Source organism: Salmo trutta, chromosome 26 (assembly GCF_901001165.1).
Source record: "Salmo trutta chromosome 26, fSalTru1.1, whole genome shotgun sequence".
Taxonomy (NCBI): Eukaryota; Metazoa; Chordata; class Actinopteri; order Salmoniformes; family Salmonidae; genus Salmo; species Salmo trutta.
This window is the reverse complement of record NC_042982.1, coordinates 9,192,582-9,217,896: the sequence shown is the minus strand read 5'-3', so window position 1 is coordinate 9,217,896 and position 25,315 is coordinate 9,192,582. Positions and strand designations below refer to the sequence as shown.

Below are 25,315 nucleotides of genomic sequence, written 5' to 3'. Positions count from 1 at the left end.
AACAAGCCACACTGATGTCATTGAGCTTTATAGAGCATGGATAAATACACATGCGCCCAGGGTCACATTCTTATGATAAAATCTTCAAAGGCAGCAGAAGATTACCAACCATACTGTATCCTGAAACAAGTGCCATCTGTAACTGCAGTGTAACTGTTAAAGCTTCAGATTTCACCGACTGCGTAGTTAGTTGAGATTGGCAAATATGATGACGTGCATTTTCCAGGGTTTCAATACCGCCATGCAGGGAAACGTCAGTGTTTGGCTTTTCTTCATGTTGTACAAATATACTTCACCATCTAAGAGCGTACTGTATGTCAACTGATTCAATTTGGTCAGAAACATCTGGCTGTCATAACATCCAAAATTCACATTTGGAAAGTCAGTGAGAGCAAGTATTCGTAAGTAGCCGAATCAGAGTGTTCTCATATGCATTGAAATGATGTTAAAACAATGGGAAATGAGTGATTGTGAACGTCTCAGAGACCTAGAGGAATTGCTGTCCGTGTTTCAAGGCTTATTACCTATTGGCACCGAGAGGTACAATTCAAGTGTTGAGCACTGGCCAAGGGAAAACAGTCATGTATAACTGTCATCTTTAGCGCAGCACACACGGTGCAGTTTGAATGTAATTAATATACAGGAAAGACACTTTATGTAACTGTGTGACACGTGAACCTTAGTTGACCATTTTTGCACACTCAAAGCCAAACCACAGATGACTAAATGTCAGACGTAAGCATAATTTGTCATGCATTATTAGGCAATTAATGATGGTTAATTTGATCATTTAAAAAAAACGCTGTTTTCTTTCATTTCAGTATCAGTCCATCAATATGCAGAGAATTAGCTGTCATTATGCTCATTCTAGAGTTCTATTTTACGTTTTTATCCTAGTCTTACTGTCAAGAAGAGGCTCCTTCACTAGAGACATTGGACTCTGCTTTAAAGATGTGTCTAATGTATACATTTTTCAATTCATCACCATTCAGATCCCACCGCTGCCACCAATGAGGCTGGCCTTGTCACACTTACCACCGCTGGGCTGACTGTGGCTCTGCTGCTGGCTCTGCAGGGGGAGAATGTACTCCGACTGGGTCAGCAGCTGCTGACTGGCCAGCACCGAGGGGCTGCGCGGAAGCTTCTCAATATCATTGGTGGAGGGCGTGGCCACAGGGATGTGGCAGAACTTGCCAGTGAAGGTTGGTGGGCAGAGGCAGCGGTCCTTCTGGATGCAGACCCCTCCGTTCTGACACAACATGGGGCACAGGACTGGAGGAGAAACAGATGGAGGGAGGGAAACAGAACGGCTCTGTAAACTATGACCGCAGTGAGGGAGAAACATGGAGTCAAAGACATCAACAACTGAAATAGAACTCCGGCACTGAGAGAAACAATAACCATATTGTTTGATGTCCTGTAGTGATTTCCATGGTTCAGTAACCATTAGGGCCAAGAGTTCCTCCTTGTTGCCGTTCAAATGTAACAACACAAACTCACGATTCAGCTAAGATCCCATTACAAAACAAAGGGCAGGGTCGAACACTTTTACGCCCACCTGGCCAACCAAGAAAACAAGGGAAAACATCCAACACATGTCCTTGTGACAGATACAATCGATAGACAGTTTGGACACATTGTAAACAATGCCATTCAAAAACAACAGAGCACACGTTTTGCCCGTTTTTATCACAATGAATGGAAAACAAGTGAAGACAAGCAGCACTCTGATGAAGACAAACAGCACTCTGATGAAAACCATGCCTCTGCTTATTCTGTCCACTAGCACATGCTTTCCATATCACATGGCTGTGCTGTATTAATGCTCATAATAATAATAATAATAATAACAACAACATTGGAAAACTTGGCCCTGGCCCATGCCCAAGTCCATGGAAATTAATTTACAATGGCACTGTAGCTAGACAGAGAGAGAGAGAGAGAGAGAGAGAGAGAGAGAGAGAGAGAGAGAGAGATGCCTGGCAGTTAGCTGAACATAATTAATTTTTCCAGCATCTATAATCAGTCCATTATGCATCTCCTTGGCCAACTGTCTGTCCATCATACACTGGGCCAGAAGGATCAACTCAGCCTAGTGAGTAAACAATATCTGATGCAGTATGAGGGAGGGAGAGAGGGAGGGGTGAGAGAGTGAGGGGGAGAGAGAGAAAGAGAGCGAGCGAGCGAGCGAGAAAGAAAGAGACACAAATATGAATGTACTGATGAACCTACTTGTGTGACTTTCTATCCATATTGTCATTGGTTAGAATATAAACCTGCGCTCTCTTAAACCTCTACAGGATCGGTGTCCCCCCCACGGAACGGTTGAGCTAACGTGCGCTAATGTGATTAGCATGACGCTGTAAGTAACAAGAACATTTCCCAGGACATAGACATGTTTAATATAGGCAGAAAGCTTAAATTCTTGTTAATCTAACGGCACTGTCCAATTTACAGTAGCTATGACATTGAAATAATGCCATGCTATTGTTTGAAGAGAGTGCACAGTTTTGTACCTGAAAATGTATCAAAAAAACAATTAGGCACATTTGGGCAGACTTGATACATTTTGAACAGTAATGCAAAGGTTCATTGGATCAGTCTAAAACTTTGCACATACACTGCTGCCATCTAGTGGCCAAAATCTAAATTGAGCCTAGACTCCTTGCATTTCAAAGATGGAGAAAATATATTGAAAACGCATGTTTTCTTTCCTTTGTATTATATTTTACCTGATCTAATGTGTTATATTCTCCTACATTAATTTAACATTTCCACAAACTTCAAAGTGTTTTCTTTCAAATGGTACAAGAACATGCATATCCTTGACTCAGGTCCTGAGCTATTTTATTTTTTTAAATTTATTTGACCTTTATTTAGCTAGGCAAGTCAGTTAAGAACAAATTCTTATTTTCAATGACGGCCTAGGAACAGTGGGTTAACTGCCTTGTTCAGGGGCAGAACGACAGATTTTTACCTTGTCAGCTCGGGGATTTAATCTTGCAACCTTTTGGTTACTAGTCCTACGCTCTAACCACTAGGCTACCTGCTGCCCCGAGCTACAAGCAGTTAGATTTGGGTATGTCATTTTAGGCCAAAATTGAAAAAAAGGGTTAGATCCTTAAGACGACACTCTTTGCGTTTGTGTTCGGTGGTAATTTACCCCTCAAATGTGTCAGCAATCAAGACAGAGGGTTCAGCTGAAGCTGTTTCCTCTGAGGTGAACATCTCATCAGAGTGGTTTGGAGAGGATACTGTAAAACACAACTATTGGACTGTATGAGGTCCCGACAGTCACACTGATTATAGGCCTTCACCTTTCCCCGAGCCTTTCGGAACCTGGAAAGACGACAGCAGCTGAAGGCTGTCCAAAGTACACACTGATCTATCATTTTGAGTGTTCTTCCTTTCCCTAGGGGGGGCACAGAATTGATTTTCCGTCTGAATACGAAGTCCTCTGGGCTCCAGTGAGTGTGTCAGCGTCGGGGTAACTACCGTACATGTCTCTTTTCTCAGTTTCTGTCATGCTCTTGCCCATTGTTCCAGAGGCCATGGCGAGGAACAGGAAAAAGGTTGGTGTTTTTCTCAGGAAAAGGCTTTTTACAAGAGGAATTTACAGTACAGTGGCTTAGGAGTTCTCCAGGTTCCTATCGCAGAGGCTTCCGGGGCTAGAGCAGCAGCGTTATGCTGTGTGGAGTAGGTTTCCGGTGGAGAAATCATGTTTTGAGCATATGCAGTGTATCAGTGTGTGTATTCCCCGCTGTGGCGTAGCCGTGGTGATGAGGTCATGTGCAGTATGCAAACTGAGAAGGTGACCTAATTGTTTGCGCCGAGTTGGACGTGTGCGTCCCTCCAGATGTAACGGATCCACCAGAGTTTACACAGGGAGAGGAGAAATTAGATATAGAGAGATCAAGAAAGACAAAGAGAGAGACAACAAGAGAGGAAGAACAAACAAAACAAGACAGGCAGCGCGAGGGACAGAATGGGTAACGAGAGAGGCAGAAAGACAGAGTGAGAGAAAGACAGAAAGAGAGAGGGGAGGGTGCATTTAATTTAATTCCGCTGCTCTATCAATCGCTCCACACGAGTCTGAACCTACCATCCTAGAAGTCGTTTGTGCTGATGTCAAAATGACGTGATTCCTGATTCATGTAGACCAGCTCTGGTCCAACCCATCAGTTTCTGGGACCAATCAGAACGGTTTGAATGTGTTCGCATTCGAGAAGTCGTTGGGGAGGAAGCAAACCTGATTCATTGTGGAGAAGAAATGTTAGTGGGCGTGGCGTTTGGCCAGAGCGATGTGGATGTGGATACGATGTGGGTACAAAGGTGCAGGTGCCTCCCATGAAAAACAGTGATGTGAGCAGCTACCCAGCTCTCCTCAGGCCCTCCATCAGACCCACGACGTCAGCCCTCTCTTCTCAAAGAAGATCCCCATGTCTTTCACTGCACTCATATCCATGTAATGCAGTACATCTCTCAGGCCAGTGTGGAACAACAGGTTATCACACCATGTAGAGCTTTAGTTTTCACCAGAGGCTGTTTCATTGGTGTTTAGAGGCACATTACCTGTCTAAATGATGGTGGGACACCAGAGGAACCCCGTGAAATCACTTCCTGTCTCCCCAGGCTTTACAGCTAGGCCTTGGAGGATGTTGTATGTACTTCAAGGCTGACCGCATTAGCCCTCCCTGGAAAGAATAATAAAGTGTGTGTGTGTGTGTGTGTGTGTGTGTGTGTGTGTGTGTGTGTGTGTGTGTGTGTGTGTGTGTGTGTGTGTACGTACAGGGAGATGTTTTGAGGCAACTCAAAGAAACATGCCATTTGGGCTCCCTATTTGCATGCAGGAGAAGGAAGGTTCAGCTGGCCATATCTTGAACAGAGATGCTTAACCCATGATGTCCTCATGCACACCTGGCATGTACCTTTAGCAAGACAACCCCGAATACTCCTCAATGTGGGTGAGGAAGATACATTGCAGCAGAAAGCTGAAGAGTAATTATCAGGTGAACGCAGAATTAATACCAGCAATGCAACTTGACTCAAACAAAGCAGCTGGCATTTGGAATCAAATCAAAGTTTATTCATCATACGCAAATGACACAGCGTAGTGTACACGGTACAATGAAATGCTTACTTGCAAATAGACTCACTGTCGTGTTTCATCTAGTTTGCCTCAGTGCAGCTAGCAATCAGCATGAGATCATGAGGTCCAACTGCAACAATAAATCTAATCATAATGGCAGTTATCCAAACCACCCCAGATCAACTTTGCCAAAGCACCTCGCTTTGAATAGCTGGCCAGTTTGGTCTCTCATTGAACGGTTAAATATGCACTGAGATATTCACAGAGATATTTTGGGCTCTGTTGGCCACTTCTGCCTGACCAGACATTTTTCACATGTCTGTGATAGAAGGCATCGACTGCGTCATAGCCAATAGGACCAGAGAGACTATACTGTAAGTATGGCAAGACAAAACAATAGTGTAATTTACACTAGTGCACAGTTGAGCACTGTCTACTGTCTGTCTAATTTGCATGGTGCTAGGGGAGAATGAGTCATTGTTCCTGGTCTGTCTGTTTCATGCTACCCCACCTGACATGTTACTGGCCACTAACATGGTATGTGTTTATTGGGTGGGGGTGGGGTGGGGGGGGTCTTGTTCGTACATAAGTGTGACTTCGCGCTGACATCATTCAGTCTAGGAACAAGCCTATAAACCAGACGTTTGGTAAGCGGACAAAAGGGGAGGTGACTTTCCCTGAGCCCGTTTATACAAGATATGGGGTATTACTCATTACTCAGGTCATGGGAAAACAAACAACTGGGTTGGCAGCTATTTAAAGCTTACCAAGTCTGGGTTATTATGAATGAATGCAATGTTCAAAGTTGACTGTAGACATAGGCCTACATTGAGAAACATGCCTACAGGACGCACGACTCCGAGACCATCGTTAAGTTTGCCGACGACACAACGATAGTAGGCCTGATTGATCACCGACGATGAGACAGCCTATAGGGAGGTCAGAGGCCTGGCTATTGTGGTGCTAGGACAACAACCTCTCCCTCAACATCAGCAAGTTAAAGGAGCTTATCGTGGACTACAGGAAATGGAGGGGCCGAACACGCCCCCATTCACATCGACGGGGCTGTAGTAGAGTGGGTCGAGAGCTTCAAGTTCCTAGGTGTCCACATCACAAAGGACCTATCATGGCCCAAACACACCAACACAGTAGTGAAGAGGGCACGACAATGACTCTTCCACCTCAGGAGGCTGAAAAGATTTGGCATCGGCCCTCAGAACCTCAAAAAGTTCTACAGCTGCACCATTGAGAGCATCTTGACTGGCTGCATCACCGCTTGGTATGGTAACTGCTCGGCATTCGACTGCAAGGCGCTACAGAGGGTAGTGCGTATGGCCCAGTACACCACTGGGGCCAAACCTCCTGCCATCCAGGACCTCTATACCAGGTGGTGCCAGAGGAAGGCCCTAGAAATTGTCAAAGACTCCAGCCAAACAAGTCATAGACAGTTTTCTCTGCTACCACACGGCAAGCGGTACCGGCGCGCCAAGACTGGGAACAAAAGGCTCCTGAACAGTTTCTACCCCCAAGTCATAAGACTGCTGAACAGTTAATCAAATGCCTACCCGGACTATTTACATTAGCTAGGTTTCCATCCAATAGGCGACATATTTTAATGATAATATTCTAAAATCCGCATGAAAACAATATGCACATTTTCCCACCAGAGATGTGTTCCATCAAATGTACTTTTTGCAGATTAAAGGCTGTACGTGATGGCGTAGTGCACGCAAAAATAAATTTTGCGGTTAAATTCCCACGTACCGAAAAAAATATATACAAGTTACATGAGTTTCTGTGCATTTTCAACTCTACTGATGGTTTTCTCACAAAGGATGCTGCACGCTATCTGCACACTGCTGGCTAGAGTGCACGTATAGCCTACATGATGAGATTATTACGGTCAAAAGAACAAGATCATTTTTATTTGTCAAACGACAGCCAAGCGTCATTATCATGTCACCAGAATAAGACCCTCGATATTTATTGGAAAGGCATCAAGCTCATCACCTTGCACTTTCACCAACCTGTGAAATTCATCATCATTTATTTCATCTGTTGCCTAATAAATTGCATGCTTTCCCGACGAAGTGGGAGGACCACACAATACATGTCATCCTGTGACTCCAAGTTTACTTCGATATTATATAATCTAGGTAATTCAAGAGCCATCTTCAAGGCAGTCATCTTAAGCATTGCATCACATGGTCATCTTGTGCATTCATTCCCACTCTCAGTCTCTCTTTGTGTTGCGGTGTCTCCCTTGTCGTGATGTGTGTTTTGTCCTATGTCCTTTTTTAAATGTATTTTAAATTCTTTTTTTTATCCCGAGTGGCACAGTGGTCTAAGACACTGCATCTCAGTGCAAGAGGCGTCACTGCAGTACCTAGTTCGAATCCAGGCTTCATCACATCTGGCCATGATTGGGAGTCCCATAGGGCGGCGCACAATTGGCTCAGCGTCGTCCGGGTTTGGCCGGGATTGGCCGTCATTGTAAATAAGAATTTGTTCTTAACCGATTTGCCTAGTTAAATAAAAGGTTAAATAAAATACAAATAAAAATATAAAACATCCCAGCCCCTGTCCCCATAGGAGGCCTTTTGCCTTTTTGTAGGCCGTCATTGTAAATAAGAATTTGTTCTTAATTAACTGACTTACCTAGTTAAATAAAAAGTTAAATAAATCAATAAAAATTAAATATGCAACGGCCCTAGTCGTGTCCGTCCATAATTTCCAAACATTATGAAACTAACTCCTCTCATCTCAACTATGAAACATCTAGAAGGCCCCCGTGTAGGGTTAAGGCACTCTGGCTCAGAACATAAAACTAAGGCTTGTTCAGAAACTATGAGGAAGTACAATCATTCTGGCCCAGCGTATCAAAACAGACAAAAACACACAATCTCTCGGATTAGCCAGACACAAGGCAGCTGTGGTCTGGTCACTGAAATGTAGTTTTATTACTGAACAAATGCAGCTAATCTCAACTTAATCCCAGGATGGATTTGGAGTCTTGTGTCGGTCTGTCTTAACGTCTCAGTCTAGGAGGCAGTGAGTGTGTAAAGAAGTTGCACTCCGAATTACTGCATTACAGAAGTGATTAACGCAGGATTACAACAAACTGGGCAACAAGATCAAGAGGAAGGGTGAATGCATAAAGAGCCTAAGGGAGAGAGAGAGAGATGGTGGTGAAAGAACAAGAGAGAGATGGTGAGAGAGAGAGATGATGAGAGAGAGAGAGATGGTGAGAGAGAGAGATAAAGAGAGATAGTGAGAGAGAAGGGGAGGGGCGGTAAAAATACCACTTTATTTCCTCCCCTGTATTTTCTTTCTGCCACGGAGCATGAATATAACCCTGAATGTGGTTTAAGACCTCATGATATATCTCCTCTGTGCACCTGCATGTTGAGGGCAGTGATATACAGTAGGAGACTAGGCTTGGGCTTAAGTGTGAGAGCAGTGATATACAGTAGGAGACTGGGCTTGGGGTTAAGTGTGAGAGCAGTGATATACAGTAGGAGACTGGGCTTGGGGTTAAGTGTGAGAGCAGTGATATACAGTAGGAGACTGGGCTTGGGGTTAAGTGTGAGAGCAGTGATATACAGTAGGAGACTGGGCTTGCGGTTAAGTGTGAGAGCAGTGATATACAGTAGGAGACTGGGCTTGGGGTTAAGTGTGAGAGCAGTGATATACAGTAGGAGACTGGGCTTGGGGTTAAGTGTGAGAGCAGTGATATACAGTAGGAGACTGGGCTTGGGGTTAAGTGTGAGAGCAGTGATATACAGTAGGAGACTGGGCTTGGGGTTAAGTGTGAGAGCAGTGATATACAGTAGGAGACTGGGCTTGGGGTTAAGTGTGAGAGCAGTGATATACAGTAAGAGACTGGGCTTGGGGTTAAGTGTGAGAGCAGTGATATACAGTAGGAGACTGGGCTTGGGGTTAAGTGTGAGAGCAGTGATATACAGTAGGAGACTGGGCTTGGGGTTAAGTGTGAGAGCAGTGATATACAGTAGGAGACTGGGCTTGGGGTTAAGTGTGAGAGCAGTGATATACAGTAGGAGACTGGGCTTGGGGTTAAGTGTGAGAGCAGTGATATACAGTAGGAGACTGGGCTTGCGGTTAAGTGTGAGAGCAGTGATATACAGTAGGAGACTGGGCTTGGGGTTAAGTGTGAGAGCAGTGATATACAGTAGGAGACTGGGCTTGGGGTTAAGTGTGAGAGCAGTGATATACAGTAGGAGACTGGGCTTGGGGTTAAGTGTGAGAGCAGTGATATACAGTAGGAGACTGGGCTTGGGGTTAAGTGTGAGAGCAGTGATATACAGTAGGAGACTGGGCTTGGGGTTAAGTGTGAGAGCAGTGATATACAGTAAGAGACTGGGCTTGGGGTTAAGTGTGAGAGCAGTGATATACAGTAGGAGACTGGGCTTGGGGTTAAGTGTGAGAACAGTGATATACAGTAGGAGACTGGGCTTGTGCGTCTTCTTGACACTCAGCAACAGCAAACAATAGAAAATTGGCTGAATCCAGCTGGCCTACAAAACTCTTCTTCTCATGTCTTCTCTGGCATGCCCAGAGTCTCAATGTGGGTCGCTAGAGGCACACTTGAATAACTTCCGTCAAAATGACTTGAAGGGAAAGTCAGATATGGAATGTATACTGAACTAACAGTGTTGGTCCCATGATATAAAAGATCTCAGAAATGTTCCATATGCACAAAAAGATGATTTCTCTCAAATTTGGTGAACACATTTGTTTACATCCCTGTTAGTGAGCATTTCTCCTTTGCCAAGATAATCCAACCACCTGACACATGTGGCATATCAAGAAGCTGATTAAAACAGCATGAACATTATACAGGTGCACCTTGTGCTGGGGAGAATAAAAGGCCACTCTAAAATGAGCAGTTGTGTCACACAACAATACCACATAAAATGTTGATGGAGCATGCAATTGGCATGCTGACTGCAGGAATGTCCACCAGAACTGTCCAACCGGCCTCACAACCTCAGACCAAGTGTAGCCACACCAGCCCAGGACCTCCACATCCGGCTTCTTCACCTGCAGGATCGTCTGAGACCAGCCACTTGCATAGCTATGGGCAGGCATGGTATGGGCAGGCATAAGCTACAGACAACGAACACAATTGCATTTTATCGATGGCAATTTGAATGCACAGCGATACCGTGACAAGATCCTGAGGCCCATTATTGTACCAGTCATCATGACAATGCACAGTCCCATGTTGCAAGGACCTGTACACAATTCCTGGAAGCTGAGAATGTCCCAGTTCTTCCATGGCCTGCATACTCACCAGACATGTCACCCATTGAGCACGTTTGGGATGCTCTGGATTGGCATGTACGACAGCGTGTTCCAGTTCCCACCCATATCCAGCAACTTCACACAGCTATTGAAGAGGAGTGGGACAACATTCCACAGGCCACAATCAACTGCCTGATCAACTCTATGCAAAAGAGATGTGTCGCGCTGCATGAGGCAAATGGTGGTCACACCAAATACTGACTGGTTTTCTGGTCCACGCCCCTACCTTTTTTTAAAGTATCTGTGACCAACAGTTGCATATCTGTATTTCCAGTCATGTAAAATCTATAGATTAGGGCCTAATGAATTTATTTAAAATTGACTGATTTCCATATATGAACTGTAACGCAGTAAAATCTTTCAATTGCTGCATGTTGCGTTTATATATTTGTTCAGTGTAATTTCTATGGAAATATGGATCATTATCTTTAAAGAAAACAAGTCATAATGTTTCATGGATGGTCTGAGACCAGATAGCGGATAGCTCTCTGTCTGTCTCGCCCATACAGATGGCAACACTATTAATATGGCAACAGACAGAATACATGCAAAGAACATCCAAAGAACAAATGATTCACTGTCAAAAGACCACATATTCACACACACAAACACACAGAGTCTGAGAGGAGACAGAGATTCCCTGGCATGTAGAATGGATCCATCAAAGAGTACATTAACCCTGATGTTTGGTCATACATTCTTCAAGGTGCTGGAAGGGAGACAATCTTTCTGTTTTTGCCTATTCCCCCCCCCCACACGTCACTATTTGAGGTGGATCTCATGTAAGGATGGGCTCTGAGCCTTGGTAAATATACACTGTATACACATGTCTGGATGGTCGCCTCTCAAGACGGTGTGAATACCTGTAAACGAGGCCAGCAGAGCCAAGGGGCTACTCTCTCATCCCTCCAACCTGTCCACATTTAAGGTCTAACCCATACCATTCTCCCAAACCTGTCTCCACCACTGACCTAAAAATCACAGTGATGCTACAACCACACCTCCAGCTCATCAGTCCCAGTGGCTTACCCCTAATGTCACTCTGTCTGGACCCTAGAGTGGGAGGTCTCAGTGACTCCTCTGGCTACTTATGGCTAGGAGAGACTAAAGTATACTGCATGCTTACAGAGAGAGATGGTAAACAGAGGTAAGAAATGAGATAAGGTAAGAAACTTACAGACTCTGAAGCCCGGTCCCACGGCAGCCCGGTCCCCCTGTTCACTGATGTAGAGGGCAGTTACATTGCCCTGCTCGCAAAAGTTGGTGCAGCGTCCCTGGGTGCAGCGCACCTTGCAGACGGTCGGGGTGAAGAGCACCTTGATGCGCTCAGCTCCTCTCCTTCCTGCTGCCGTTCCTCCTCGGTGGCCGGCGGTCTGGTTTCTGGCTGGAAGGGGGAAGAAGACGAAGCAGAGGTAGAGCAGTGGTAGGAGCCTGAACCTGGGTCTGAGCTGGAGCATGGTGCCGTCCGATTACTGCCGATGCATCCCACGGAGAAGAGACACCACAGAGATCCAGGAGAAGAGCTGCCGCGTACGGCAGGAAGAGATGTGAGAGAAGGCCAGTGAACTCCACGCTTACTCTTACGCTTTGTTCAATCACACTCTCTCTCGCAACTGGCGCAGGACGAGGAGAGAAAGGAAGAAAGAGAGAAAAAAAAAGAACAGACCCAACGCTTCCTTTCCTTTTTTCCTAAACACACCAACCAAAGAAATGAGGAACTTTGAGGAGGGAAGCACCCGCACAAGTGCAATTTTAAATTTTATTTTTTATTTTTTTACGCTTTCTTAGTGCCTGTCCACTTAATTGGAAGCAGTATAGTGAGAATGCTCTCGTCAAGCCTCCAAACACAATGTTTATAAGGGATCCAATCCATCACCCTGTACTGTTAACTCTTCACTGCAGCCCCTGACCATGTCTCTGTGCCCTGCCGTTATGCTGTAACCGTAATCTGTTTTGTTTCCCCCCTTTTCCTTATACTCCCCACTCCCCCCTCTAGTTTCATAACATGGACCGTCCTGTCATCTGAGGAAGAGACCACAAGGAGGGCGGGGTGGGGGGGGGGGTGAGGCAAGGTTTGAGTTTCAGGTCCTCGCTGGCATTGTAAACTGTGGTGGTGAGTCATCTCTCTCTCTCTCTCTCTCTCTTTCTGCTCATAAGGCAGGGGGAAGAGGAGGGAAATTATTTTCCTTTCGCTACGCATTTTCAGAGATGTCATTTCACAAGCCCCACAGGCTCTTCTGTGACATACACAATGTGCATTAAACCTGTTGCCTTACCGAGCCAGCTCATGCCTGAGCAACAGGGGAAAGAAACATGCACGTGCCATCCACGTTGCACTGGCTCCCATCACTCTTACCGCTGTAAGCACTTGGACCTATAGGCCATCTAGGGTGAAATCACATCACTTTCACTACCTGAGAAAACTATAGGAGACAAATGTTAAATAATCCTTTTATGGTCATTCATGAATATAAACCCCGGAAACATCCCAACCCCATTCGAAAAAAGGAGCTTGATGGAAACACCTCATTATTTAGCTAGGAAAGGAATGGTAAAGAATGGAAAATATAAAACCAATTGACAAAGAAATTCATTGTAATGTCAAAAAGTTATTAGCTAAAACTGTATGGTCGTTAGATTTACAAACATGACGTGTTCTTTATATTCACTTATAATTAACCCCGAAACAAAGCTAAGCAGAAATTCCTTGTCGAGTTTGGAAGACAAACAGCTGCGTTGGACTGGGCTCAAACACAGGTGCCCCATTACAGACCATATTTCCAGTTTCACCAGTATTACTACACCAGTATAAAACCTGGAAGACCTGGGAGGACAGCGAGCGAGGCACGCGCCAGTCAACTTCACCAAGGCCCTAGACCACAAAGGCTTGGTGAGGTTAAGTACTGAAATAATTATGCTTTACTTGAAGCTTATATGGGTCATCAACAAATCTAGGAGAATGACGTAATATAGCTCATGGGAATGGACCAAACTAGAACCCAGAGAGAACTGGTAGCCTAGTGGTTAGAGCGTTGGGCCAGTAACAGAAAGGTTGCTGATTTGAATCCTCGAGGTTCTGTCGACGTGCCTTTGAGCAAGGCACTTAACCCTAATTGCTCCTGTAAGTCGCTCAGGATAAGAGTGTCTGCTAAAAACAAAAAAATATGAAAGAAACTACAGGTACACTGGTACTGTGGTCAGTGGTCATCCCTTATATGAAGTGTCGGAACCACCTGCGGAGGCACTGCACCACTGGTCTGATCCGCACCTGTAGCTCAACGTGGTGCGTCATTCTGGGCCAGGACTTGGAGGCTGGAAGGTGGAATACACTGCCAGAAAGAGAGAGAGAGGGGAGGTCCTTGGCGTAGGCTAGGACAAACAGTAAATTACCATGCTACCGCTGGGACGAGCCGTCTGGGTCTGGACTGTGGGTTCCTGTCTTGCTGGGGGAGGAGGAGGAGGTATTGGTGTCTGCTCAGGACAGGTGTTCACAATGTTTTCTAGTACGGGTCAATGAGGTAAATTGTTTTGCCTCCTTTGAGTGTTTTATTAGGGATGTTAGCCAGTGGAAAAAAAGTAGTCCAATTAGCATTCACTTATAACCTTTCAAATACTGCCATAAAAATGCTCCAATGTTGGGCCTTATTAGCTATACAGTAGCAGTCAAAATTTTGGACACACCTACTCATTCAAGGGTTTTTCTTTATTTTTACTATTTTCTACATTGTAGAATAATAGTGAAGACATCAAAACTATGAAATAACACATATGGAATCAAGTAGTAAACAAAAAAATTGTTCAACAATTCCAAATATATTTTAGATTTTAGATTCTTCAATGTAGCCACCTTTTGCCTTGATGACAGCTTTGCGCACTCTTGGAATTCTCTCAACCAGCTTCACCTGGAATGCTTTTCCAACAGTCTTAAAGGAGTTTCAACATATGCTGAGCACTTATTGGCTGCTTTTCCTTTACTCTGCGGTCCAACTCATCCCAAACAATCTCAATTGGGTTGAGTTCGGGTGATTGTGGAGGCCAGGTCATCTGATGCAGCACTCAACCACTCTCCTTCTTGATCAAATAGCCATTACACAGTCTGGAGGTGTGTTTTGGGTCATTGTCTAAACCAGATGAGATGGCGTATCACAGCAGAATGCTATGGTAGCCATGCTGGTTAAGTGTGCCTTTAATTCTAAATAAAACACTGACAGTGTTACCAGCAAAGTACCCCCACACCATCACACCTCCTCCTCCATGATTCACGATGGAAACCACACATGCAGAGATCATCCGTTCACCTACTCTGCGTCTCACAAAGACACGGCGGTTGGAACCAAAAATCTCACATTTGGACTCATCAGACCAAAGGACAAATTTCCACCGGTCTAATGTTAATTGCTCATGTTTCTTGGCACAAGCAAGTCTCTTCTTCTTATTGGTTTCCTTTAGTAGTGTTTTTTTTTGCAGCAATTCGACCACGAAGGCCTGATTCATGCAGTCTCCTCTGAACAGTTGATGTTGAGATGTGTCTGTTACTTGAAATCTGTGAAGCATTTATTTGGGCTGCAATTTCTGAGGCTGGTAACTCTAATGAACTTATCCTCTGCAGCAGAGGTAACTCTGGATCTTCCTTTCCTGTGGCGGTCCTCATGAGAGCCAGTTTCATCATAGCAATTGATGTTTTTTGCCACTTTCTTAGTTCTTGAAATTTTCCGGATTGACTGACCTTCATGTCTTAAAAGTAATAATGGACTGTTGTTTCTCTTTGCTTATCTGTGCTGTTCTTGCCATAATATGGACTTGGTCTTTTACCAAATAGGGCTATCTTTTGTATACCAACCCTACCTTGCCACAACACAACTGATTGGCTCAAATGCATTAAGAAGGTTAAGAAATTACACAAATTATCTTTTAACAAGACACACCTGTTAATTGAAATGAATTCCAGGTGACTATCTCATGAAGCTGGTTGAGAGAATGCAAACAGTGTGCAAAGCTGTCATCAGGGCAAAGGGTGGCTACTTAGAATCTCAAATCTAAAATATATTTTGATTCGTTTAACACTTTTTTGGTTACTACATGATTCCATATGTGTTATTTCATAGTTTTGATGTCTACACTATTATTTTACAATGTATAAAATAGTAAAAATAAAGAAAACCCCTTGAATGAATAGGTGTGTCCAAACTTTTGTCTGATACTGTAGTAAAAAGCTGTTAAATAGCCAGTAAATTACACGAATACGAACGCAACGTTTCACGGTGCGGGACGTTTAGTGCAGCCTGAGTCTCTGTCTCAGTGCACTCCATCCCTCTGCCAGTTGTCCAGACCAGTCTAGTCCTACTCTCTCTCTCTCTCACACACACACACACACACACACACACACACACACACACACACACACACACACACACACACACACACACACACACACTTTCTATAGATATGAGTATTATTCCAATTACAAAACAGGAAGCTCTGCTCCATGTACAACAGATTGCCCCTCCACACATGGAAGCAACAGCTACCAAAATACTATCAATCAGTCTAGTGGCTCTGTAAAGGATCAAGAATGGAACTGAAGTGTTATACTCTGTGTGTGTGTGTGTGTGTGTGTGTGTGTGTGTGTGTGTGTGTGTGTGTGTGTGTGTGTGTGTGTATCTTCATGGAGGTTTGATTTTATTAGGATTTATTTTTGTTCTCTTTTGGACTAATCTTCCAAGAGTCCTTAAACATTAAAATACGATCACATTTTCACATTTAATACACTGTTACAAACAAATAATACACTGACATATTGACCAGATAAATACTCTAACAGTCTAAAAATTAAAATTGATTCTTCATCTACCATAGTTCAGCACAACTTTCCTATGTATTATATTTAAATGCTTTTAAAGTATTGTTTGAATTTATATATTTAAAGGTTTCTGGTTTGCTCAGATAAATTATAACATTTCTTTATTTTTAGGTCGAGTGTGTATACGTCTGCGTGAGCGATGGTGGCCTTTGGCAATGGCCTTTAAAATTGGTCCTGGAGGGCCTTTATGTTTGCAGGGTTTTTCTCCAGACGTGTTTTAATCAGGTTCAAGGCGAAACAGCAGATCAACATTATGAAGAGATTGAACGATTGGAAATAACTGCCCACATTACATAGCAGACTTTGGCCTATGACCCTTAAATGGGGTGTGCAAATTCTTTGTTCGTTTTAAAATTAAGTTTCTTTAGTGAGATTACCAAGTGTGATTGACAGGTGCAAAAACTGAAATGACAGGGAGGACAAAACAGGTCATTGTAAATAAGAATTTGTTCTTAACTGACTTGCCTAGTTAAATAAAGGTGAAAATACATTTAAAAAAAGATCACTTCATTGGTCAATGGCCCGGTCAAATCTTAGCCTATAGGAGATTGCAAAGGGAGGGGGAATGAAATCTTTCTCTTGTGCTTACAATGGCTTTATTCATACACAGCAACTGTTCATCCACAGTGCTCCTGCTTGCCACTCAAGAGAAGAGAAGCTCTCTCTGACTCCCAGGATGAGGGGGGGGGAAAGTACTAAAGCTATTAAACCGATGGAGGAATTTAGAGAAGGACCTCTTACACAAACATTTGCAGGAAAAAAAAAACTCCAAGTGCCTGGGTACTTAAAGAGGTCAGGGGATACAAAAAAACAGGACCCTGAGCTCTTGTGGAATGACAGATTACTCAAAATGTTCAAGGCACTGTCTCACTTCTGGAAAAGAATATGAAAAAATGCAAAACCTGACCCTTACTTCTCTGACTTGGAAACTTGGATTAAAGCTTTATAGCAGGCATTTAAATTGGGTTTTGAGGGGAAAATCAAGCATTATAGAGTCATACTCTCTCTTTCCATGCGAGACAACATGCTCTGTTCGAGTGACGTTCACCTATTGGATATTAAAAGAGAGTAGGGCACAGTAGTGGTATATAGACAACTGTACAATACTTAGAATGGGCCTTACACTGTTTAAAGCAAACCAGGTTGCTGAGAGAAATATAGTGCTCTTGCTTGTGGTGTTGGGTAAGTGCAACTAATGTGCTATTTTGCTATGAGATCATGTCTTGAATAGCACTGAGTGACCATTACACTAATCTACAAATCAGTAGTGTAAAGTTGTCAAAGCTTAGTGTCGAATCAAAAAATGAATACCACACCAGACAACTTGAAGTACATTCAGTACATAAACTAAAGCATGGTTCTCCATAATATGGCAGGCAAACTAACGCCAGTTGCAAACAGGTCATTTTCTCCTGTTAGATTCCAGTACTATGGAGTTAAAATCTGAGCTAAAGGGACTGGAACATCTCATAGGTCACTGGTGCCACAGACGTTGTGGGAGATTGTGTCCGCCCTCGTGAATAATATGCCAGTTTCACCCCTTAGATTAGGTTGGTTCCCATCCACCACCACAGAAAGCAATTTCAACATGCCATGAGGTCATAGGGGCAGGAGATTTGGGGGATCCCATTAGTTAAACATCGTCTATCATTTGGGCCATTACTGTACCTATGCCAGTGGGCCAAGGGAAACAATGGCAGGAATTGGTCACAATGGGTTATCAGGGTCCGTACTGGTCTGAAACTCGCATCTACTCACCGATAACCTTATCCCATTCCCTAAATGTAAACAACTAGGAAATGGGCTAAATCATTCAAATAACATCAGGGTGTTTTGTTTATGATGTGGTAAGTATTCATGGAAAATTCCATGCTATGTTCATAGGTGTACCAAAACGATATCCATTCTAAAACGCATTACTTTGTCACCACCAGTCCACTGGGAGCAAAGCATTCCATATCAACACCCTGTTAATCACAACAAGCAGGAACCTAACACAATATGATATCTGATCATTTGCTGCCTTGACCATTATCATATTACTTATCACAACAACATATGTTATCAGCACATAGTGTGGCCAAAGTAAGAGAGGCTGGGGGTCTAAGGGAAGGGCCTGTCTGTACTCACCTGCAGGTGGGCTCATGTGGACGGTGTACTGGCCCTTCTGGGTGTGGAAGCTCTTGACACTGGTGGTCTGGGTGTCCTGTAGGTCTGACGGTGAGGCTGATTGGAGCTTCTTCCGCTCTGTCTCGATGTGTTTCATTAGGATGGAGGTCATCTTGTCGCCTCGGCCCCCACTGGCCAATGCCTGTTTTAGCAGCACTGACTGAGCCTCCTGCAGACTGGACAGGAGACAGAACAGACAGTCAACAGACTGGGCCTCCTGCAGACTGGACAGGAGACAGAACAGACAGTCAGCAGACTGGGCCTCCTTCAGACTGAACAGGGGACACAGACAGTCAACAGACTGGGCCTCCTGCAGACTGGACAGGAGACAGAACAGACAGTCAGCAGACTGGGCCTCCTGCAGACTGGACAGGAGACAGAACAGACAGTCAACAGACTGGGCCTCCTTCAGACTGGACAGGAGACAGAACAGACAGTCAGCAGACTGGGCCTCCTTCAGACTGAACAGGGGACACAGACAGTCAAAAGACTGGGCCTACTTCAGACTGGACAGGAGACAGAACAGACAGTCAGCAGACTGGGCCTACTTCAGACTGGACAGGGGAGACTACAGAGAACGTCAACAAGTACGGTAACTAAGAGTGTGTGCTGTGCGTCTGTTACTACTGACAGTAATTTATTACAGTAGATTGGCAGCCAGCTAAAATCCCTGGCTTAAAGATTTACTCACTGTATTATTACATGGGGGTACATCAGATACACTATTGTAGTGTATTAAGCAAGCAACAATAGCCTGTTCATTCAATTAGATACTTAATTAAATCAGCATCAACTCTCCAACAGCATCTGCCTAGAAATGAAAGAAATCCCATGACATGTTCATCCATGTTATTTTTTTTATTTTTTATACACAATTATCAGTTTATCAGCTTGATGGGGCAGACATACTGACTAGGCTGAGGACTTACATCCCGGGATTTACGGTATTACCGGTTTAGTACACATTGTAGGACAATAGTGAAGACATCACAACTATGAAACGACATAAGGAATCATGTAAACTCAGCAAAAAAGGAAACATCCTCTCACTGTCAACTGCGTTTATTTTCAGCAAACTTAACAGGTGTAAATATTTGTATGACCATAACAAGATTCAACAACTGAGACATAAACTGAACAAGTTCCACAGACATGTGACTAACAGAAATGGAAGATCTGTGAAGCTATTTGGATTTTTACGAATTATCTTTTAAAGACAAGGTCCTGAAAAAGGGATGTTTCTTTTTTTGCTGAGTTTAGTAACCCAAAAAGTGGTAAACCAATCAAATATATTTTATACATGAGATTCTTCAAAGCAGCCACCCTTTGCCTTGATGACAGCTTTGCACACTCTTGGCATTCTCTCAACCAGCTTCACCTGGAATGCTTTTCCAACAGTCTTGAAAGAGTTCCAAAATATGCTGAGCATTTGTTGGCTGCTTTTCCCTTACTCTGCGGTCCAACTCATCCCAAACCATCTCAATTGGGTTGAGGTCGGGTGATTGTGGAGGACAGGTCATCTGAAGCAGCACTCCATCACTCTCCGTCAAATAGCCCTTACACAGCCTGGAGGTCTGCTGGGTCATTGTCCTGTTAAAAAAAACAAATGATCGGCATATCGCTGCAGAATGCTGTGGTAGCCATGCTGGTTAAGTGTGTCTTGAATTCTAAATAAATCACAGACAGTGTCACCAGCAAATCACCCCCCCACCATCACACCTCTGCCTCCATGCTTCACGGTGGGAACCACACATGCGGAGATCATCCATTCACCTACTCTGTGTCTCACTGAGGACTCAGCAGACCAAACGACATATTTCCACCGGCCTAATGTCCATTGCTCGTGTTTTTTGGTGCAAGCAAGTCTGAGTCACACAGTCTCCTCTGAACAGTTGATGTTGAGATGTGTTACTTGAAATCTGAAGCATTTATTTGGGCTGCAATTTCAGAGGCTGGTAGTAACTCTAATGAACTTATCCTCTGCAGCAGAGGTAACTCTGGGTCTTCCTTTCCTGTGGCGGTCCTCATGAGAGCCAGTTTCATCATAGCGCTTGATGGTTTTTGCGACTGCACTTGAAGTTTCAAAGTTCTTGAAATGTTCCAGATTGACTGACCTTCATGTAATGATAGACTGTCATTTCGCTTTGCTCATTTGAGCTGTTCTTGCCATAATATGGACTTGGTCTTTTACCAAATAGGGCTATCTTCTGTATACCACCCCTACCTTGTCACAACACAACTGATTGGCTCAAACGCATTAAGGAAAGAAATTACACAAATTAACTTTTAACAAGGCACACCTGTTAATTGAAATGCATTCCAGGTGACTACCTCATGAAGCTGGTTGAGAGAATGCCAAGAGTGTGCAAAGCTGTCAAGGCAAAGGATGGCTACTTTGAAGAATCTCAAATATATTTTGATTTGTTTAACACTTTTTTGGTTACTACATGATTCCATGTGTTATTTCATAGTTTTGATGTCGTCACTATTAAAAAAAAGTAAAAATAAAGAAAAACCCTGGAATGAGTAGGTGTGTCCAAACCTTCGACTGGTACCGAATATAGGTCGTAGCTACCAGATGTCATTTTTGGTGAGTTTGGTAATTTATAAGCAAATGTGAACGAGAGACATTGTGCTAATGAACAAAGTTTTGATGCATGCTTGTCTGAAGGAACAACACTGGAGCAGCATGTGTACAAACTGTCTGTGTGCAGAATGGAATCGGTAGGTGTCATGGATTCCCCCAGGACTGCTGCTCATTCCGTTCACCAGATTCGGAGGTCTACGTCACCGGCCTTCTAGGCGTCACTGAACCGGATTCATTACCACCAACCCCGGACTGTCTTGTCTAATTACACACACCTGGTTCCCATTTCCCCTGATTAGTATGTGTATATACAGTTGAAGTCGGAAGTTTACATACACTTAAGGAGTCATTAAAACTAGTTTTTCAACCACTCCACAAATTTCTTGTTAACAAACTAGAGTTTTGGCAAGTCGGTTAGGACATCTACTTTGTACATGACACAAGTAATATTTCCAACAGTTGTTTACAGACAGATTATTTCACTTATAATTCACTGTATCACAATTCCAGTGGGTCAGAAGTTTACATACACTAAGTTGACTGTGCCTTTAAACAGCTTGAAAAATTCCAGAAAATTATGTCATGGCTTTAGAAGCTTCTGATAGGCTAATTGACATCATTTTAGTCAGTTGGAGGTGTACCTGTGGATGTATTTCAAGGCCTACCTTCAAACTCAGTGCCTCTTGGCTTGACATCATGGGAAAATCAAAAGAAATCAGCCAAGACCTCAGAAATAAAATTGTAGACCTCCACAAGTATGGTTCATCCTTGGGAGAAATTTCCAAATGCCTGAAGGTACCATGTTCATCTGTACAAACAATAGCATGCAAGTATTAACACCATGGGATCACGCAGCCGTCATACCGCTCAGGAAGGAGACTTAGAGATGTACGTACTTTGGAGCGAAAAGTGCAAATCTATCCCAGAACAACAGCAAAGGACCTTGTGAAGATGCTGGAGGAAACAGGTACAAAAGTATCTATATCCACAGTAAAACAAGTCCTATATCGACATAACCTGAAAGGCCACTCAGTAAGGAAGAAGCCACTGCTCCAAAACCGCCCTAAAAAGGCCAGACTACGGTTTGCAACTGCACATGGGGACAAAGACCGTACCTTTTGGAAAAATGTCTTCTGGTCTGATGAAACAAAAATAGAACTGTTTGGCCATAATGACCATCGTTATGTTTGGAGGAAAAAGGGGGAGGCTTGTAAGCCGAAGAACACCATCCCAACCGTGAAGAACGGGGGTGCTTTGCTGCAGGAGGCACTGGTGCACTTCACAAAATAGATGGCATCATGAGGTAGGAAAATTATGTGGATATATTGAAGCAACATCTCAAGACATCAGTCAGGAAGTAAAAAAATTGGCCGCAAATGGGTCTTCCAAATGGGCAATGACCCCAAGCATACTTCCAAAGTTGTGGCAAATTGGCTTAAGGACAACAAAGTCAAGGTATTGGAGTGGCTATCACAAAGCCCTGACCTCAATCCTATAGAACATTTGTGGGCAGAACTGAAGAAGCGTGTACGAGCAAGGAGGCCTACAAACCTGACTCAGTTACACCAGCTCTGTCAGGAGGAATGGGCCAAAATTCACCCAACTTATTGTGGGAAGCTTGTGAAAGGCTACCGGAAAAGTTTGACCCAAGTTAAACAATTTAAAGGCAATGCTACCAAATACTAATTGAGTGTATGTAAACGTCTGACTCACTGGGAATGTAATGAAAGAAATAAAAGCTTAAATAAATCTCTCTACTATTATTCTGACATTTCACATTCTTAAAAGAAAGTGGTGATCCTAACTGACCTAAGACAGAGAATCTTTACTGGGATAAAATGTCAGGAATTGTAAAAAACTGAGTTTAAATGTATTTGGTTAAGGTGTAGGTAAACTTCCGACTTCAACTGTATATACACAAGCACACACGTTTGTTTTGGGATTCGCCCCCATCATTTTTATGATCTTTGCCATTTTGGGTAGAGAAATAAAAGCCCCTATTTTTGTATTCCTGCGCCTGTCTTCTATCATTACACAACGTGACAGTATGGCAACGACCTGCCTGCTCTGCTCAGAGAAGATGGGGGAGGAGCAGATTGAGGGGATGAGAAGGAGAGGGAAAAAAACTCTAGGAAATCAAGATAGCCATGGCAGCTGTACAAATAACTCATCCAAAGAGCTTGGACTGCTCAAACACGGCAGAAAGCTAACACTATATGATGCCCCGTCTCCTTATTAATTCAGCCACTTACTTAGCTAACTAGCAAGTTAAATGAAATACACAGCTGGCTCAACTGTTCTGGGGAACTACGGTCAACATCAATGTAAAATAATGTGACAGGTGAAATGAAGAACGCGATCTGCTTTACCGCCTAACGTATTGCGCAAGTTGACTGCAGGTATTTACTTAAAAAGTAGATACAAATATGACCATTTATTTTAAAACTTAAAAGAAAAAAATCACAGGATGGAAAAACCATCCCGTGGCTATTTCCAAATACCCCGGTAAACAATATATATGGTATACGGTCCAAGACTACTCTCTACTATCTTAAGTGCTGACCCTTGAAAAACATTTGGTTTTGTAAAATGAATAACAGCACTGAAGCCTTGATTTAATCCTAGTACCCAAATTAGTTTGACAAACTCTAGTGAACCAATAGATTATACATGTCCCTTGTGGAAATACAAATAAAAAAACTAAGTGAATCACTAACATGCTGAACAAACCACTTGCGTTGCATGTGAGAGTGTTGCAAAATCAATTTACACATACATGTTATTTAATAATTTCCTCCAAACTGCTTGCGGGCGTCTGCGTAGCCATGCGCTAAAATAGAACTTGAATGTTTCATGTGTGTTTTGACCTGTCACCAAATTAATATAGTTGGTTTTGGTATTTTAACCTGAGTGTCATGAACCTCTCTGGTGAAGATAGACAAAATCAACAGCTCACGAAAGGAGTAAGAATCTCTTGTAGTAGAGACACTTGAACGTTGAAGTTGGAAATGTTTTGGTGATAGCATCATTTCGATATTCCCCAGCTGAACATGTAGCCCTGACCTGCACTTGACCGACCACAACTTGTGTGGGGGGGAAAACAGAACTTGAAACAAACATCCAACATCAAACAGCTGCAGTGGAGGTGCATAGCGGGAGTAGGGATAAAACCAGTTCATTCAAGCCTGGGAAATCATCATTGGGGTGACAGACCTCAGTATGTTACAGGCTCCACCATACCAAGTTAATACATTCTCCTCCCATGTTTACTTAATAAGGATATCCACCAAATCCCTATGTTTTGATGCGATCACTGTTTACTTTAACACACCACTCCATGTCTTGCGCAATACCGTCCCCAGGTTACAGCGCCTTTTTTTTTTGGACGGCTCGCGGTTTGGCATCATTTCAGATGCCTATATCATTCTGTGGAATTCTGAGAGAGTGCACTGTGCCTGCAGACAGGGTGATCTTACACAGAGCCCATCTGTGTCCGAGCCACTAGTACAGAACTGCATGGGCCGGTTAGGAGTATTCACCTACACTACATTATGCATTTACCTTCTTATGGATACCTGTTGAGTACCATGGACCTGGTGAATCAGTGACCCAAGATATTTACTTAGTTACAGTTTAGCATTAGCATCGTTGAGTGAAAAACAATGAGAATAGTTGGAGTAGGACCCCTTTAAGAGTGTTTCAAAAAGCTTGCCTAAATCAACTCAGAGTAACTTGAAACTAAGTTGGAGCAACGTGCCACCATAAGAGGTTTAAAAGCTTTGGACAGGGAATTTGTTTACCTAAAAACATTATTAAACTATTTAGACACGTCTCTAAAATTATATTTAATAACCTGATCCAAGGGTGTTGTCTCTTAATGATTCTGCCCAGCAACAAGGGAACAGAAGAGATAAGGAGAAGTCAAACTATGCAGAGGCACTGGGGTCATACTCTAAGAAGAAATAGGGCTTATGTCTAACTGTCTCGGGACCAGACTAAACCTAGACGAGTGTGTGCGTGTCCGTGTGTGATGACAGGGAGCCGGCCTGGTGGTCTGAGGCATTTAACTTCACTTAGACTGGGCAGCAAACAGAGCAGAGATAGATGCTCAATGGACAGTGGTTGTACCTATTCCATCAATCTGACCTACAGCAGCACAGTCTAGCAGATTGCACGTAATCCTATAGAATGGCCATAGTAATGCATACATACTGTACATCAGACTGCTATGGCTTTGGTTCACAGTAAACACAAACGTGCTCCCATTCCATGGTATGAGTCATAG

At 43.4% G+C, this 25,315-nt stretch overlaps 1 protein-coding gene across 3 annotated transcripts in view; it reads right to left on the bottom strand.

Annotated features, from left to right (window-relative positions):
* The window catches only part of LOC115163028 (latent-transforming growth factor beta-binding protein 4), a 69,480-nt gene that overhangs the window by 32,326 nt on the left and 11,839 nt on the right, over window positions 1-25,315 (bottom strand). For 2 of the 3 annotated variants that reach the window (XM_029714601.1, XM_029714602.1), the window contains exons 4-6: window positions 18,405-18,619; window positions 11,592-11,798; window positions 1,036-1,272 (exon numbers count right to left, since the gene is read on the bottom strand). In XM_029714601.1, the coding sequence (XP_029570461.1) occupies window positions 1,036-1,272; window positions 11,592-11,798; window positions 18,405-18,619 (659 nt within the window). The remainder of the gene's footprint in view (window positions 1-1,035; window positions 1,273-11,591; window positions 11,799-18,404; window positions 18,620-25,315) is intronic. The other variant, XM_029714603.1, reaches the window with a different exon arrangement.